General features: G+C 47.5%; 1 protein-coding gene across 1 annotated transcript in view; it reads right to left on the reverse strand.

The window, feature by feature from the left end:
- Nucleotides 1-17293, reverse strand: part of MTR (5-methyltetrahydrofolate-homocysteine methyltransferase) — an 80485-nt gene that overhangs the window by 23822 nt on the left and 39370 nt on the right. Inside the window, exons 19-24 of the mRNA XM_034765049.1 lie at nucleotides 16151-16240; nucleotides 14132-14284; nucleotides 13355-13462; nucleotides 9379-9479; nucleotides 1757-1824; nucleotides 218-338 (exon numbers count right to left, since the gene is read on the reverse strand). Of these exons, the coding sequence (XP_034620940.1) occupies nucleotides 218-338; nucleotides 1757-1824; nucleotides 9379-9479; nucleotides 13355-13462; nucleotides 14132-14284; nucleotides 16151-16240 (641 nt within the window). The remainder of the gene's footprint in view (nucleotides 1-217; nucleotides 339-1756; nucleotides 1825-9378; nucleotides 9480-13354; nucleotides 13463-14131; nucleotides 14285-16150; nucleotides 16241-17293) is intronic.

Consider the following 17293-nt stretch of genomic DNA (forward strand, 5'->3'; position numbering starts at 1 on the left):
CTTTGCTGGATCAGAGCCAAATTGCTCACCCTCTTGCATGAGGGTGTGGTGAGGGTGGGGATCTGATCCATGGTGGTAAAGTGTTTTGGGAGCCTCGAGATGAAAATTATAACAGCAGCAGTACATGGCAGGGAGAAGAGTTACCCTTCTATGTATTGTAAAAAAAAAAAAAAAAATCTTATATTTGCATTCCTCTCCCTCAAAATATCTTACTTACTTAGATGTAGTTGCTCCTCCAATCAACAAAGGAATCTTGATCTCTAATCTCTCCATTTCCTTGGCAACAAAAATCATTTCATCCAAAGAAGGTGTGATAAGACCAGACAGGCCAATTATATCTATTACAGATTAAACAAAGATGGGTAAAAAAAAAAAAAAAAAATCCACTTAGGAAAGAAGTGTTACCTGATACAATTTTTCATCTGTAGCTAAACTTTATAATATCAGCTTTGTGCTTCAGACACCAGAGAGAAAGTGTACTGTAAAAACACAGCCATTATTAATAAAAGATAGTATTTCAGAAGAACTGGATAGTAGTTTTGACCTAACTGGGAGAGACAAAATTTTCAGAAGAGACAAGGATTTTGGATGCCCAACCTGGGAGACCTTGGGCCTAGTACTGAGCATGTGCAGCTCCTACTGACTCCAGCTGGAGTTGGGAGGGGCCCACCAGTGGCACCTCCCAACCCACCTTGAGGCCTAAGGTGTCTTATGTTAGGCATCCAAGATGGAAGAACCAGATGCAGAAACCACTTCTTAAAATTTTGGTCAAGGTACCACAGTCTCAAAATTTAAATAAGGCTGTGATGGGGTGTGTACCGCGCACACACTCTGAAAGAGTTAATGTGGGCCTAAGAGGTAGCTATGCTACCTGGCTGCACCTGGACTGTGGAGCAGGCTCAGTTAAAGAGTCCCAGCGGAAAGGGTATAGTTTTTAAAGGCAGAACATCTGGAGCAGAAAGGCGCTGCAGGGAGGAGAGGAAGGAATTCTCTGGGACTACAGCGGTTGTGAGGAGAGAGACCAAGGGGAGATTTGGCCCTGGGATCATCTGTCAAGAGGCCAGGAGACACATGGAGCAGCCACCAGGGCGAAGCAGGCTCCAGTGGTGAGCCCTGATAAAAGTGCAGAATCTGTACTTCCAGGAAGAAAGCCATGAGAGGACAGGCATAAGGAGTTGGATTACTATACACACAGCCCTTGGGGACCCCCATCTACCATACTGGTCCTTTCAAACCTCCCCATCTGTATTCCTGCATAGTTCCCATTCTTCAAGCCGCAACACATAATTTGATAGCAACTGGGACTTGGTCCAGACAAGTTCTTTATTGTCCTAGAAAGATGAATTATGGTTTTAACATGCACTGGTTTACAAGTTCAGAATGGTTCTAGAGGCCAAGAGTTCTATTCCTAACTCTTTTTCTGACTTGTGACACCTTGGACAAATCACTTAACCTCTCCAAGCCTCAGTTTATCCATCTGTGAAACGGGTATAATAGGATTTACCATTTCACACGGGTATTATTTTGCCAAGTGTTTTGAAATCCCTGGATAAAAGGTGTCAAGTAAATACCAAACACAAGTAGCAATAACAATAAAAAAAGATAAATACTTAAATTCTGACTTATCTATGCTAAAGTCTTTGCATTGCCATGCTGTTCATAAGTTTCTCAAACTTTCAAAGTATGCCTCATCAGCAATATAGTTCAAACGTGTTTAAAATCAAACAGTTGAAAAGTACAAATGAAATCTCCGTACCTGCTTTGTTTTCAATAGCAGCTCTCAATATCTTATCACACGGAGTCATAACTCCTAAATCGATAACTCTGTGAAAAGAAACGTAATGGTATAAGACTTCTTAAAGTTAACAACAACAACAACAAAAAAACAGTTACTCACCTGTTTGTAACTGTTGTTCTTCGAGATGTGTTGCTCATATCTATTCCAGTTAGGTGTGCGCGCACCGCGTGCACGGATGTCGCAACTTTTTCCCTAGCAGCTACCCGTCGGGCCGGCTGTGGAGCCCCCTGGAGTGGCGCTGACATGGTGCTCTATATATGACCCTGCCGGCCCGACTCCCCCTTCAGTTCCTTCTTGCCAACTACTCCAACAGAGGGGAAGGTGGGGGGGAATGGAATAGATATGAGCAACACATCTTGAAGAACAACAGTTACAAAAAGGTGAGTAATCATTTTTTCTTCAAGTGCTTGCTCATATCAATTCCAGTTAGGTGACTCCCAAGCCTTACCTCGGAGGTGGGGTCAGAGTCAAGGTATTACAGACTGGAGAATTGCCCTGCCGAAGGCGGCATCATCACGTGACTGGTGAACGATGGTGTAGTGTGACTTAAAGGTGTGCACCAAACTCCATGTGGCAGCTCTGCAGATGTCTTGGAGGGGGATGTGTGCGAGGAAGGCTGCTGATGAGGCCTGAGCCCTCGTGGAGTGCGCCGTGACGATAGGCGGAGGGACCTTCGCTAAGTCATAGCAAGCATGAATATACGCTGTGATCCAGGAGGATATCTGCTGGGAGGAGACCGGCGAACCTTTCATCCGTTCCACTAGGGCGGCGAATAGTTGGGTTGTTTTTTGGAACAGCTTCATTTGGTCTACGTAGAAGGCAAACGCCCTTCTAACGTCCAGCAAATGCAGCCGCTGCTCCCGGAGGGTGGCGTGCGGTTTTGGATAGAAGACCGGTAGGAAAACATCCTGGCTGATGTGGAAGCGGGAGATGACTTTTGGTAGGAAGGCCAGGCGAGGCCTGAGCTGTACCTTGTCCTTATGAAAGATGGTATACGGGGCTCGCACGTGAGGGCCCGTAGCACCGAAACGCAACGAGCCAAATTGATGGCCACTAGGAAAGCAACCTTCCAGGAGAGGTAGAGTAGCGAGCAGGAGGCTAGCAGTTCAAAAGGAGGACCCATGAGACATGACAGAACTAAATTAAGGTTCCAGGGGGGACCGGGGGTTTCGTCGCAGGATGGATCTTTTCCAGCCCTTTTAGGAAAGGGCTCACTATAGGGTGTGCAAACACTGACTGCCCGGAAACGCCCAGGTGAAAAGTTGAGATAGCCGCAAGATGAGATTGGGCATGTGAGGTAAGTGGATCGGGGACCGGATCGACAGGTCCATGAGGGTGGGGTACCAGCACTGGCGAGGCCAAGCTGGAGCCACCAGGATGACATCCACCTTGTCCCTGTGGACCTTGAGAAGCATCTTGTGGATGAGAGGAAATGGCAGGAAGGCGTACAGTAGTTGACCAGACCATGGAATCAGGAAGGCATCTGTAATCGTGCCCTGACTGTAACCCCGGAAAGAGCAAAAGGTTGGGCACTTCCTGTTGGCTCGCATGATAAACAGGTCGATTCGGGGAAACCCACAGCTGTGGAAGATGGAGTGGATGACATCTGGCCGAACCGTTTGCTCAAGCTGTCTGCCAGTACATTCTGAATGCCTGGAAGGTATGAGGCTTGGAGAAGGATAGAGTGGGCTAGACAAAATTCCCACAGTAGGAGGGCTTCCTGACTGAGAGGAGACAACCTAGCTCCGCCTTGCTTGTTTATATAAAACATGGCCGTTGTATTGTCCATCAGCATCGCTATACAGTGGCCCTGCAAGGGTGACAGACACGCAAGGTGGATTGCCCTGAGCTCCTTGATGTTGATATGTAGGGCTATCTCCTCTACTTGCCACAGGCCTTGAGTCGTCATGCTCCCGAGATGCGCTCCCCAGCCAAGCGCCAATGCATTTGTTATCAATGTGAGAATGGGCTGGGGGGAATGGAACGGTACCCCGGTGCTTACTGTATGAGGGTCCAGCCACCAGTGTAGTGAATCGAGGATATGTCCGGCACGGTCAGCACCATGTTCCGACTGTCGTGGCTCGGGCGATATGCAGACTCGAGCCACGCTTGCAGGGGCCTGGGTCGCAACCTGGCACGTTGCACCACATAGGTGCAGGACGCCATGTGACCCAGCAGCTTGAGGCACTGTCTCGCCGTGGTGATGGGAAAGCTGCAAAGGCCGGTGATTACCTGCGCGAGGGCTAGACAACGGGCCTCTGGGAGGAACGCTCTCGCCCAGTTTGCATCCAAGACTGCCCTGATGAACTCTATTGTTTGTGTTGGGGGCAGAACAGACTTGCTGACATTCAGAATAATGCCCAAGTGGTCAAACGTGTCTCTGACCAATTGTACTTGCGATTCTACCTGCTGGCGAGATCAACCTCGTATGAGCCAGTCGTGTAGGTACAAGTAGACATGCACATGGTGGTGACGAAGGAAGGCTGCCACGACTGCCATGCATTTGGTGAAAATGCGGGGGGCTGTGCACAGGCCGAACGGGAGAGCATGAACTGATAATGCGTCTTGTTTACTATGAAACGGAGAAAACGTCTGAGAGACGGGTTGATTGAAACGTGAAAATAAGCGTCCTTCATATTGAGGGCGGCATACCAGTCTCCCAAATCCAGGGACGGAATGATCGTGCTCAACGAGACCATGCAGAACTTTGAGTTGACGATATGTTTGTTGAGTTCCTTTAGGTCCAGGATGGGTCATAGACCTCCCTTTGCCTTGGGAACGAGGAAGTAGCGTGAGTAGAACTCCTTGCCCCTGAAATCCCGAGGTACCTTCTCCATAGCTCCTAGGGCGAGGAGGGACTGGACCTCCTGAATAAGGAATTGCTTGTGAGGGGGTCCTTGAAGAGGGACGGGCAAGGGGGGAGGGCGGGCGGGGAGAAGCAGAAATGGATAGAATAGCCCGCCTCTACCGTGCAGAGGACCCACCGGTCCGATGTAATAAGGGACCATGCATGGTAGAAGCGGGATAGACGGTTCAAAAAGGGAGGATAACTGGCCGGGGTATGGACTGGTAATCCATCCTCGTGTGCATCTTCAAAATGGGTGCTTAGGACTTGGAGGAGCTTTAGACTGTCCCTGGCCCTGCCCAGAGGGAGGACGTGATGGTCTGCGCCTGGTGTATCTATTTCTCCTGCAGGAGAAGTCCTGTCTGGGTCTAGTGTGCATGCTGAGAGACTTGATTGTGTTTCTTGAATCTTTCAAGCTATGCAACCTAGAGTTGGTCTGTTCAGCGAAGAGCCCCTGACCGTCGAACAAGAGGTCTTGAATAGTTTGCTGAACTTCCAGCGGAAGACCCGAGGACTGAAGCCAGGTGTTACACCACATGGGAACACCGGATGCCAGTGTACGTGTCGCCACATCCACGGCGTCTAGGGAGCCTTGAAGGGCAGCTCGGGCCACTAGTCTGCCCTCCTCAGCAATGGCTCCCAGCTTCTGCTGAGAATCAGATGGGAGGAGCTCCTTAAACTTTTGGATAGCAGACCAGGAATTGACTGTATCTGCTAAGGATTGCGAGCTGATTAGAAATCTGTAGGGAGAAGCCACCAGTAGAATAAACTTTCCTCCCAAAGAGATCCAGATGTTTCGCGTCCCTTTATTTAGGGGCAGGCCCTTGCTGACCCTGCCTTTCCTTTTCATTTTCCGCATCCAGCACCAGGGAGCATGGGGAGGGATGGGTAAAAAGGTATTCATACCCCTTAGTGGGGACAAAGTACTTTCTTTCGGCCCCTTTGGCCGTGAGAGGAATTGAGGCCGGACTTTGCCAGATTGTTTTGTAATTCGACTGGATAGTCTTTATAACGGGCAGTGCCACGCTAGAGGGCCCTTCTGGTGTCAGAATGTTTGCCACTGGGTCCTCCTCTTCTACGACTTCCTCCACCTGGAGGTTCATATTTAATGCCACTCGCCACAGGAGTTCCTGTAAGGACCAAGGGTGGAGGGCCAGATGTAGATGTACCCACCACCGCCTTATCAGGAGAGGACGAAGAGGTGGCGACCAGCAAGATTGGGTCCGAAACCACTTCTTGGTCCACTGGATCTGGTTCCTCCCAGGCACCGGGTGCAGCCTCCACCGAGGATGGGGCTGGGTCCCACGACTGAGTGGGGTCCGGAGGACAACGACTGATGGTTGCCTCGGGAATATGTGACCCAGAGCGTGAAGGTGGCGGGACGCCTGAAGGACCGCCCTGGGCTTGGTGGTATGCCCAGGGGGTCCAGAACTGCCAGTAGGGTGGTGAGGTGTCCCATTCGATACTGCCCGGGCCTGATCGGCATACCTCTGATGCCCTACCTGACCTGAGGGAGGGTGACTGGAAGCGGGACAGCCAAAGAGGGGCAGTGCGCTGTGCCAGGGGGATTTCCGCGTCCCCCAAAGAGCGGGATGGGTGTCGTACGGGGTGGCGGGATCCGGATGGTGACCGGCAGTGCCATTGTGGGGAACAGTACCAGGAGGTCGACCGGTGCCGAGAGGCTGGGCCTCGCCTCAGTGGAGATCAGCCACAGGAGTGTGACCGTGAACAGTGCCGTTGGAGAATGGTGCCACAATGGAGAGCGGTGCCATGTCGGATAGTGGTGGTGGTGTGGAGAGGTACAGTGCTGCAATGGGGACCGGTGCTACTGTGCGGAGCTGTGCCGGTTTGAGCGGTGCCGCAAGGTCTCAGACCTTGACCTGGACCTCAAGTGGGACCACGACCTGCTAGCTGATGACCACCTCGAGTGGGAGCAGCTCCGAGGATTGGGGTTGCGAGACCGGTGCCGCGAGTCAGACTGGCGCAGAGCATGGGTGCGGTGCCAGGACTCAGAGCGGCATGGTGGTGCTGGTCTGGGAGCAGACGGCCCAAAGAACACCAGTTTGCCTCTTGACGGTGCCGGGGCTCAAGCTGGTGTAGGCCTCGAGACCGGGGACTTGAGCGCATCATCTCAATGAGGCCTCTGGTAGCCTCAAAGGTGTCAGGCGTGGAGGGCAGTGTGACCTCCTCCACCTGCAACTGCGGGGAGTCCAGCGGTGCGGGGCTCCCCTGGGGAGCGGGGGCCCGTGCGGGACGAGGCCTACTGGAAAGCGTGTCGGCCTTATGTCCCTGGTCCACACCATGCCCTGCCGGGGGTGCGACTGCCACCTCAGGCCTTTGTGGAGGCTTCTCTGTGGCCTGCTTCTTATGGGTGGCCGGGGAGTGGGAACGGTGCCGGGGAGAGTACTTCTGGGCCACGGGATATCGCTGGCCCCTAGAAGGGCGTGCCAAGTCCCTTTTCTGCACCGTAGCTGGCACCACCAGGGGGGCGCTCCCCACCGAGGCGCTCGGGGCTGGGTCTTGAGGCAGACGAAGGGCAGACTCCATGAGGAGTTGTTTAAATCTAATGTCTCTTTCCTTTCTAGTGTGAGGTTTAAATGCTTCACAAATCCTGCACTTATCTGCTTGATGGGCCTCTCCCAGACACCGTAGGCAGGAGTGGTGGGGGTCGCCCAGGGGCATGGGCTTGCTGCAGGAACTGCAAGGTTTGAAGCCCTGAGATGGCATGCCCTGTAGCCCCGTAGGGCACTCGTTGAAGGGGAAACCCCTTCAAGAAATAACAACTATATTTAACACTATACTTAACACTAAAGATAACTAACATTAGGGTAACTATACACAGTAGATAAGTAGAGCAGCTAGGGAGAAGTGGAGCACTTGCGAGCAAGAGACCACTGTTCCAACAACGGTCACTGGTGGTAAGATGGAACTGAAAGGGGGGGGGGGGGGTGTCAGGCCAGCAGGGTCATATATAGAGCGCCATATTGGCACCAGTCCAGGGGGCTCCACAGCCGGCCCGACGGGTAGCTGCTAGGGAAAAAGTTCCGACATCCGTGCACGCGGCGCGCGCGCACACCTAACTGGAATTGATATGAGCAAGCACTTGAAGAAGAACAGAGCATTTTTGAATGAAGGTCAAAACACTTCATTATAAACCACTGGCCCAGTACTGCAGCATTCTATCATAGAGGAAGAAAACAGAAATCTGAAGGCAAAGGGGTGGATCCATTTTTGCAGGTTTATTATTTTTGGAAATACTTGTGACCCTGGAAGACTTTCAGCTTCTGAAGGGATTTCAGATGATAAAGTATCAGGGAGAGGAGGGGACTAAGAAACTGCACATTTTTAAAAAATGTGCATGGTATTTTTATTTATGTATTAAACAGGGATGGAAAGGAAACAGATATGAATAAAACTAAACACAAGTAGTATGGAAAGCAGTGATGTTTATGCTGATATATAACAATTTTGGTGGCTAATAGATGTATTTTAAACTATGATTTTGATAGTATTTAACTTCACTCATTCTTCCATTTTTCTGTTCAATTTTGTTGAAATTTTGTTCAAATACTAATGTGGTGAAGGCTTTTAAAAAGTAGTAAGTAATAAGTTACTGATGGTAAAACATTAAGGTGGTAAATTTTAAGTGGGAAGGGGGCACGAAGAGAGGCACAGAATAAAACACAAATACAAAAAACTAACATCAGGGCTCAAAAAATCCACTTCCTTTGGGCAATTGAGGCAACTTCTACCACAAACTTATGCTTTCCTCTACAAGAAAACTAACTTTCTATTCCATATGATTGTGCAAATAACTTTCCAAACACTCTTACAGTGAACCAATACAGTGTCACCTTTCTAAATCTGCACAGGTAGCTCAAGTACCTCTGCTACTGCTCATAACTGTGCAAAGCAGCAGTGGAGCAAAGCTGACAAGCTTCTGGTCAGTTCCACAAGCTGCTATTCACAACCATGTGGGCAGCAGCGAAACCAACAAGAATCATGTCAGTTCCATGCTGCTCTGGCAGACAATGGAGTTCTTCATGGGGAAAAGAAGCCAAACAAAGGGTCAGGAAGGAGCCAAGTATCCAAGTACTCTGCTTGCTCCTAACCTCCACACCCTTTGCAACAGCCAAGATGTTCTGGATAAGGTACAACAACAAAAAAGTTTCATCTTCTTTCCAGCAGCTAGAAAAGGGAAGAACTTCAGATTTATAAGATGCCTATTAGCCAGAGGCTGATATAAAATAGAGGCCCCAAGCGGGATCCTGGGACAGTACCGTGGCTTAAACCCTCACTTTTCCCTCTTCCCTGCAGCTGATGGCAGGAAGCTAGATTTTTCATGTGGGTACTTCCCCTGGATTTTGATGGTGGGGCCTCAGTGCTTAGGTGAGCCTCTCAGCTTAAATTTAAAAAAAAAAAATTAAAAACATTCACAAAATCTTTCAAGTTTCAAGGGCTTGTGGCTGTGAAGAAAAGTTGAAAAAAAAAGGACCTTAAAGGTTCAAAAGCAAGATGGCACAAAAGTAACCCAACGTTTATTTTTCTCCTAAAATCTTGTGGGTTTAGTTGTTGTTGTTTTTAACTCATAGGACTAGCAATCCTGCCCCTTGCTTTTTGCCCTATTCTAGTTTCTTCTAACACAACAAATTTTAGTATTAAATATTTAATTGTAATTTAGAAGAGAATATTATACTGTAAAGAAAACAAGGACATAAACGGCTAAGCTCATTACCTGAAATTGTTGCAGCCTAGTACCACTCCCACGATATTCTTGCCAATATCATGTACGTCTCCTTTTACAGTAGCTAGCACTATTGTGCCATGGTAAGGGTCCTGCAAGATGAACAAACATCTCAGTATTTATAACTGTGAGGAAGGCTCAATTTGTTTGTAGAGCACCTAGCATAATGGGGTCCTAGTCCACGAGTGGGGCTCCTAGGTGCTACTGCTACACAAATCAATATTAATGACAATTATTAACTGAAAAGTAACTGATTTCTGAGACTGATTTAACTGGTCAACTGTTTTAGAGCTGAACCCTATTTCGTTAGTGTTACATAGACTTGAACTTGTGTAGTACCTCTGCTCTAAAAAAATAACAATTGCACTAATATTATAGTTTAATTAGATAAAATAATTAGAACAACAGAGCACGACTGCTCAGAACCAAGTGCATGTTTGGGCCTCGAGGACAATTTTGATCTATTTTGAGTGTTGTATTGAAAGGGAAGTGAATTATGGATGGAAAGGGATTGAGGAGTAAAGTTTCACACACACCAAAAGAGTTAGAATCTTCTACAAATCAATAATAACAGTCCAGACTCTCTAGTCCAATCTGGCTATTTTATATGACACAAACTACACAAATTGGCCAGATTCTGGACATCAATGGCCAGCAGAGAATTCCCCTTGATGATCAGAACCTACCAAGGGCGTAAATCTGGACGAAGGAGCTCTTGCACCAGATGCACCCCTAATGCTGGCACAGAGGGCACTGCCAGCGGTGTGGCAAAAGCAGAGCTCCCCTATAGTGATTCTCCCTCAAGAACCTTATGTCAGTGACATACCTTAGAGCAGTCCATAGGCTGCTATGATCCCATGTCTAGGCTGGTGCAGGACAGGGAGCTGTCATAGGCTCCATGATGGCTCCCCCCTTCCCTGCATCAAGCAGAGCCCAGGCAGAGGGGAGAATGTTGAATATTAAAATATAACTAGAAATATACATTTTGAGTATCTTATCTCCTATACAGATCCAGGAACAGACACCAGATCTCCTTCTTGGGGACCCCGGTGCCTTTTCTGGGCCTGCTAGAACATTTCCCATTATCCATCTCCATAAATTTCAATGTGCCTACTAATGAAGCGTTCTTTCAGCAATCATTGCTGCTCTCAGTAATAAGTCTTTTTGTGAGGTGCTTGCATCTCTGATCACTTGCAAATCCTTGGCTCCTCAGGGATATTGCTGTTTACTGAAATGGCTAATCTCCTAATATCTTAACAATACTTCTCTTTTAGGAGAGGGGGCACTTGACAACACCACACCTAATGATGGTTCACTAGGAAACATCTTAGAGGAACTACAGTGATGAATTATGCAGAGCGTATACTGTTGGAATACATTAAAATAAATTTTAAAATCTATTTAATCAAGGGGGGAGGAACTATATAAAAGTATGATGACCTAGTAACCACAACAGACTTAACCAGAGATGAAAGCTCTAAGGAAATAATGAAATGAAGGGGAAAGAAAAAAATAAAATCTATACTAGACAAGTACTTTATTTTAGATGTATTCTATTTAAACATGGCCATTTCAATTGCTGTAAATAAGGTGGAGCACTCAAATTGCTCTTTTTGTTCTGCTACTGGCTGTGGTTGCAGACAGGGCCGGTGCAACCACTAGGCAAACTAGGTGGCGGCCTCAGGCACCAAGTGGTTGACGGCACCAAAAAGCGCGCTCAGGGGAGGCATGGAGTGGAGGTGAGCTGGGGCAGGGGAGCGCGGGGAGGGCTGCCCACAGCAAGTAACGGGGGGAGGGTGTGCAGGGGAACCGCTTCTCGCCCCAACTCACTTCCACTCCGCCTTCTCCCCGAGCCGCCCCCGCTCTAATTCTCCTCCCCTCCCAGACTCGACGTGCCAAACAGCTGATTGGCGCCGCAAGCCTGGGAGGCGGGAGAACTGGAGCGGCGCCAGTGTGCTCAGGGGAGAAGGCAGAGCGGAGGTGAGCTGGGTTGGGGAGCTGCCGCAGGGGGGGCGTCGCAGGGCGGAGCAGGGAGCTGCCGTGGGGGGGCTCCCCCGGTGGAGGGGGGGTGGGGAGCTGCTGCAGGGGGGCGCCCCGGGCAGAGGGGGGGGCACCACAGGGCGGGGAGCTGCTGTGGGGGGGGGGGCTCCCCAGCTCTTCCTCATGGCTTCACCCCAACCCCACCTCTTCCCACCCCTGGTCCGCCCCAGCCCCGCCCCCACTCCCCTGAAGATTGCAGCCAGGCCTGACTCTGCACTCACCACATAGTAAGTGGAGCGATCCGGCCCCAGCCTGCTCCGCTCCACTGGCTCCCAGGCTTGGGGGGAGGGGGGAACCAACCCCCTGCACTCGCCGGCAGCGTGGCTGAGAGTCAGGGGAGCGGAGCAGGCTGGGGCCGGGTCACTCCACTTCCCACAGGAAGTGGCCAGCCCCCCCCTCCCGTGGAGCCCTGGGGCAGGGCCCCACACAGCCCCCCCGCGGAGGGGCTGCGAAGGGCACCAAAATAGCTAGGGCGGCCCTGGCTCCCCGGGCCAGAGGGGGGGCGCAAGGTGGAAGTTTCGCCTAGGGTGTGAAATAGCCTTGCACCGGCCCTGGTTGCAGACCTTCTGTCCTCTCATGCAATAGGTAGGGCTTCACCATCCCTGCAGCTCAGTGACCGAAACGGTCCTGGAAGTAACCATGAAAAAGTGAAAAGTCTGTCAAGTGTGCAAAGGTGCTTTCAGATGGAGGCTGCAAGGCATTCTCCTCCTGCTCAACAGCTATCTCCAGGAGCAATATTTCCAGGGGAAGGCTCTATAACCCTCATCCAGCAGAAGCTGCAGGAGGGTCTGCTCATCCTTTTCCCACCTTCCCCATCAGAGCAGCAATCTACATACAGTCAGCTCCTGCTTATTTTTAAAATCCCTCAAACTTTGTCTGCCTTCCTCTTTGGTGACATAACAGAGTTCAACACATGCCACTGAGGCCTCAAAGCTCACGTGGTGCCCAATCCAAGACCCCTTGAAATCAGGATCAGATACAGGCAGTCACCCTAAAGAGGAATACTAGAGTGCACACAACTTAAAATAGACAGGAGTTGGCTCGGAACAGAGAGCAGCAGAAGCAAAGAATATGTTGCTGCTGGGAATGGAGGGGAAGGGAAGAAAAGTCTGCAAAATCGTTCTCCGTCAGAAGAGAGAAAAATCCATAAGAGATGGCTAAGGGAGGAGAAAGCGAAAAGACACGTTCTCTCTCTCCCATTAGATTATACAGAATTTTTCTATTCAAGTTCTTCTTTTCAGCATTTTAAAAAAATATTTAACCATTATTTCATGAAAGGCATAACCATGTAAAGAATCAATAGCAAATGGAAAATAAATTCTATATCAAGAGGCCTTGATGTCTGCAGCACAAAACTATAAATCCATTGAAAAGTATTAATCTAAGGAAAAGCCCAAGAAAACTTACAAATTTTAGATTTACCATTTTTCTGTGTTTCTCCCTTATTTTTTTAAATTCTTTTACATTATGCAGCTACAGAAATTTCCATTTGCCACAATATCTGCTGCTGACAAACTGCAGAAAACAGATCTTGCTGCAGAATTTAGATATGACATCACATCCAGGGTCCTGATAATTGCTAAGGCCATATGGGATTTGTTAAGTTTCAGTTTACCAGCGTTTATTCCACAAACTTTGAGTTCAAACTAAAAAAATATATGACATTTCAGACCCAACCACAGACGTTCTGGTGTTTGGCTTCAGGTCACAGCCATGCAGAGCCTGAGCGTGCCATGTGATTTGCACTCCTAGCCCTAATTCATACAAGATCCACTTGGAACCAGGCCTAGGTTCACACACCTCGGTGTGCCTGGCTCAGATTTCAGGTTTTTAAAATCAAACAACTCATACAGATCAATAGCCCAGCTTCAGTGACTTCAGTGAAAGCTAGTTTTAAAGAGTTACAGCACAAGGGAGCACAACTTGCCTCTTCTTCAATGCTGCCGGATTTAGCTCTCTTTTCCTCTCTTTCCTTTTCCATGTAGGGAATGAGGTGGCCAACTGCCTTCTTCATAACTCGAGCAGACTTTATCACCTGAATTGACAAATGGAGGAAAAGTGTGTCAGACACAGAGAAACTACAGCCCTTCAAACAGCCTGTTTTTCTAACCAGTCACAGAAAACCTGCAAACCAAAATACACATTTGCAAACACAGATCCCAATCTTGCAGTGAGCTCCATGCTGTCCAACCCCTGCTCCATGCGGAGCCCCACTGACTTCAATGGGGATGTGCCTGCATGGAGCTCACTGTAGGAGCAGGGCTGTGGGGCCCAATCCTGACAGGTGCTTAGTAACCACCAAACATAAATAGGTCAATGTGAGTTCAAGGAGCTCAGCTCTTTTCAGGATCAGGCCCTTAAGTAAAGTTCACTAAAGATGAAATTACAATGCAATGGTCAAAGAGGTGCCCACCAAGCAGCACGGAAAAAAGGGTTTGGAAAAAAGACAGGGAATTGAAAAGAAAGGGAAGAAACAAAACAGAAAACCCAACAAAACCCCACCTACAAAGAAGGGTCATGTGCAATGAAAGAACAAAAAACAACAACATCTTCATAGCTACACCTACGTTTTTAGAATTCAAACATTCCACTTCCTTTGGAAAGGGAAGCTGGAATAGAACCATTTATGGACACCTATTATAAGCAACAACTGGAGAGATGATAGAGAGGAAATACAAGAGACAGGGGTTATTCCCTTCTTTACCTGAGGCAGAAACATCTTTCCAGCACCGAAAAGATCGCCAACAACTTTCATGCCATTCATCAGGGGCCCTTCAATTATGTTCAGAGATCTGGGATATTTATCCTGGTTTAATCTTGCCTCTTCTGTGTCCTCAATGATGTATTTTTCAATGCCCTGAAAATTTTTTACAAAATTTTTATTTTATATATAAAATTAATATACACACACACACACATATATATATAAGCATACACACACATACAGTGTGTGTGTATATATGTGTGTGTGTTCTCCCCAAAAATTTCAGAGTCCTTTAAAAATAAATAAATAAATAAAATCACAAAAAGCAAAAACTGATCAACTTTAGACTGCTTATCTTCAAGAATGCGTCATAACTATCTTTCAATTACGTTTTCTTGGACAGCCTTGCTCTCATTAAAATATGCATAAGATACTCCTGAAGGAATTCTGCACCAAAAATATTGAAAATTATGTGCACAATATTTTAAAAATTCTACAAATTTTATTTGTCAATAAATAAATGTGGCTCCAGAATGTCAGTGGGGAGCACAGGCCACTGACTGCACTGAAGCCCCTACCTCCCCCAGTACAGGGACTCAGTAGTGAGGCTGTGCCTGACCTAGTGCAAGGACTGGGCCTGCCCCAGAAACACCCTGGGGCCATACCACTCTGTGCCAGGTGTACCAGGTATGGGCAGGCAGGCTCAGCCCAGCAGAATCCAAGTGTGGAGGGGCTTAGTGTGTGGAGATCCAGGTATGGTGTGAGACGTTTCTGTGTGGGGCAGTCTGAGGGAGGGCATCTCAGTGGGAGATCTGGATGCACAGGGGTTCGTTGCGGGGTTCCGGGTGCAGGGGCAATGGGACTCGGGAGGAGGGGGTGGCGGCAGTGGCATGTAAACCCATGTGCCCCTCCATGCCTCACCTCTGTTTGGAGGGGATCACCCCACCCCCACCTTCCCTACAGTTTTCTGCAGGGAAGCACAGGAATTCTGTGCGCGGGGGGGGGGCGGAGAGAGAAATTTGCGTTTTCTGTGGGCGTGCAGTCACTCAGAATCCCCCCAGGAGTAATAAGAACATAAGAACAGCCATATTGGGTCAGACCAAAGGTCCATCTAGCCCAGTATTCCATCTTCTGATAGTGGCCAGTGCCAGATGCTTCAGTGGGAATGAACAGAACAGGGCAATTTATCGAGTGATCCATCCCGTCATCCAGTCAAAGTTTCTGGCACGCCAAGATTTAGGGATACCCAGAGCACAGGGTGGTGTCACTGACCACCTTGGCTAATAGCCACTGATAGACCTATCCTCCATGAACTTATCTAATTTTTTTTAACCCAGTTATACTTTTGACCTTCACAACATACCCAAGCAATGAGTTCCACATTTGACTGTGCATGGTATGAAATACTTCCTTGTATGTGTTTTAAATCTGCTGCCTATGGGAAACCCCTAGATTTTGTGTTATGTGAAGGGGTAAATAACACTTCCTTATTCACTTTCTCTGTGCAATTCGCTATTCTTTGTTTACTACCCAATTAGTAAACTGTCTACAAGCATGTATCCAAACACTGACTAATCATGAAGTTACATAATTACATTGTGCGCTAATTCCCAACATATACAGATCTTTTTTAAAGCGTTTCAATGGAAATCAGTTTATGATTACATGAATCCTGCTCTTCATCACATTTGCAACCCAAATATACCAGCATCCTGTTAATGAAAAGTGAAATGGATTAGAAACAGAACATTAGATGTGAAGCTGACCAGTCAATCTCCATTCACCTAGCTCAGTAAAATGCAAGTCAGAGTCTAAGCAGTGAAAACTAAATATGACTATATTCTTTGTTTGAAATTACTTGTGTTATTAGTAACATAGGCAAGAAAGATTATGAATTTTAAGCCAACAGTGGCCTTCTTAAGGACTATATCACACTCTTGGTAACAGCAGGTGGTCCACAGGTATGATCCATGCATACTGTGCACTTTGACTAGGTAAGGTAACTTTATATAAATTCACCTTGACAAGTGAGTATTCCAGCCTTTCCTCCACGGGGCTATCCCGCCATTCATCAGTCTGTACCATTTTCTTTCCTCCTTGGGCATGAGTCTAAAATGGATTGAGAGAGAATTGGAGTCAGTGGAAATTTGACTGGGTAAAGGACACAGTCATAACCTCAGAATCTGGTCTTTTATTTTTCTAGGAATCAGAATTAAAAACTTCACACACGTCCCACACTAACGTTTTTAGACCTTCTAAAGTAGTACTGTTTATACAAGTATACAAAGCACAATGTGTCTTATGCTCTACTGACAAATAAAACTGACACTCCTGAGGAGCATATGTTGTAATAAAGATGTAGACAAAGAAAAGAAAGACTTCTAACAACACTACCACTATTAAGACATGCTGAAAATACTCATCTTTAGGTTTCTACTTAGGAATGTAATTTAAATTGATCCCAGGCCAGCCCAGTGCACAATTCATTTTAAAATCCTAAATAATTAATTTGGCATTAGTTCAGTTCTGCTGGAGTAGAGTTTATGTTATGCCACATTCCAGATGACTTTTGAATTAAAAGGCATTCAGAACTATTTCATGTTGGGAAGTTTCATCAGAACAAAATAGCCAACATACACTTTCTTTCTCTCATTTCAGGCTTTAGTCCCATAGCAGGATTTGTTCTTAAATACACAAATATCCACCAGAAAGGTGCATGGTTGAGGAAACAGACCATTACATCCGTCAGTGCACTTGGTTCAAGTCAGTTTGCTTTCTGCAAACTGTTCCTGTGGTGCATTTTGAAAGCGAAAAATTGCCCTAAACACTCCCACATTTCATTGACTTCTGATCATCTCATCCCATTGCTTTGAATGTTTATTAGCAGCCTTTTAAAGGTAGGACCATGTATTTGTATTGAGCTCAACTGACTTTCTGCAGACTTACCAAGCCTTATACCTCTTATCCCATAAGCCTTCTAATCTTATTCTACCCTGCTCATGAAATGGCCCTCACAACCTTTTGGATGATCCACAGAGGAAACTAGATTGGCTCCAGCTGACTTTATTCTTTCTGTAGATGAGAGATCCAAAGTGCTCTCCTTAATGCCTTGTCTATACCGGAAACTTGGAAGCATTTTTCTGCACCAGTGTTACCTACAAT

The sequence above is a fragment of the Trachemys scripta genome, chromosome 3 (assembly GCF_013100865.1).
Source record: "Trachemys scripta elegans isolate TJP31775 chromosome 3, CAS_Tse_1.0, whole genome shotgun sequence".
NCBI classification, from domain to species: domain Eukaryota; kingdom Metazoa; phylum Chordata; order Testudines; family Emydidae; genus Trachemys; species Trachemys scripta.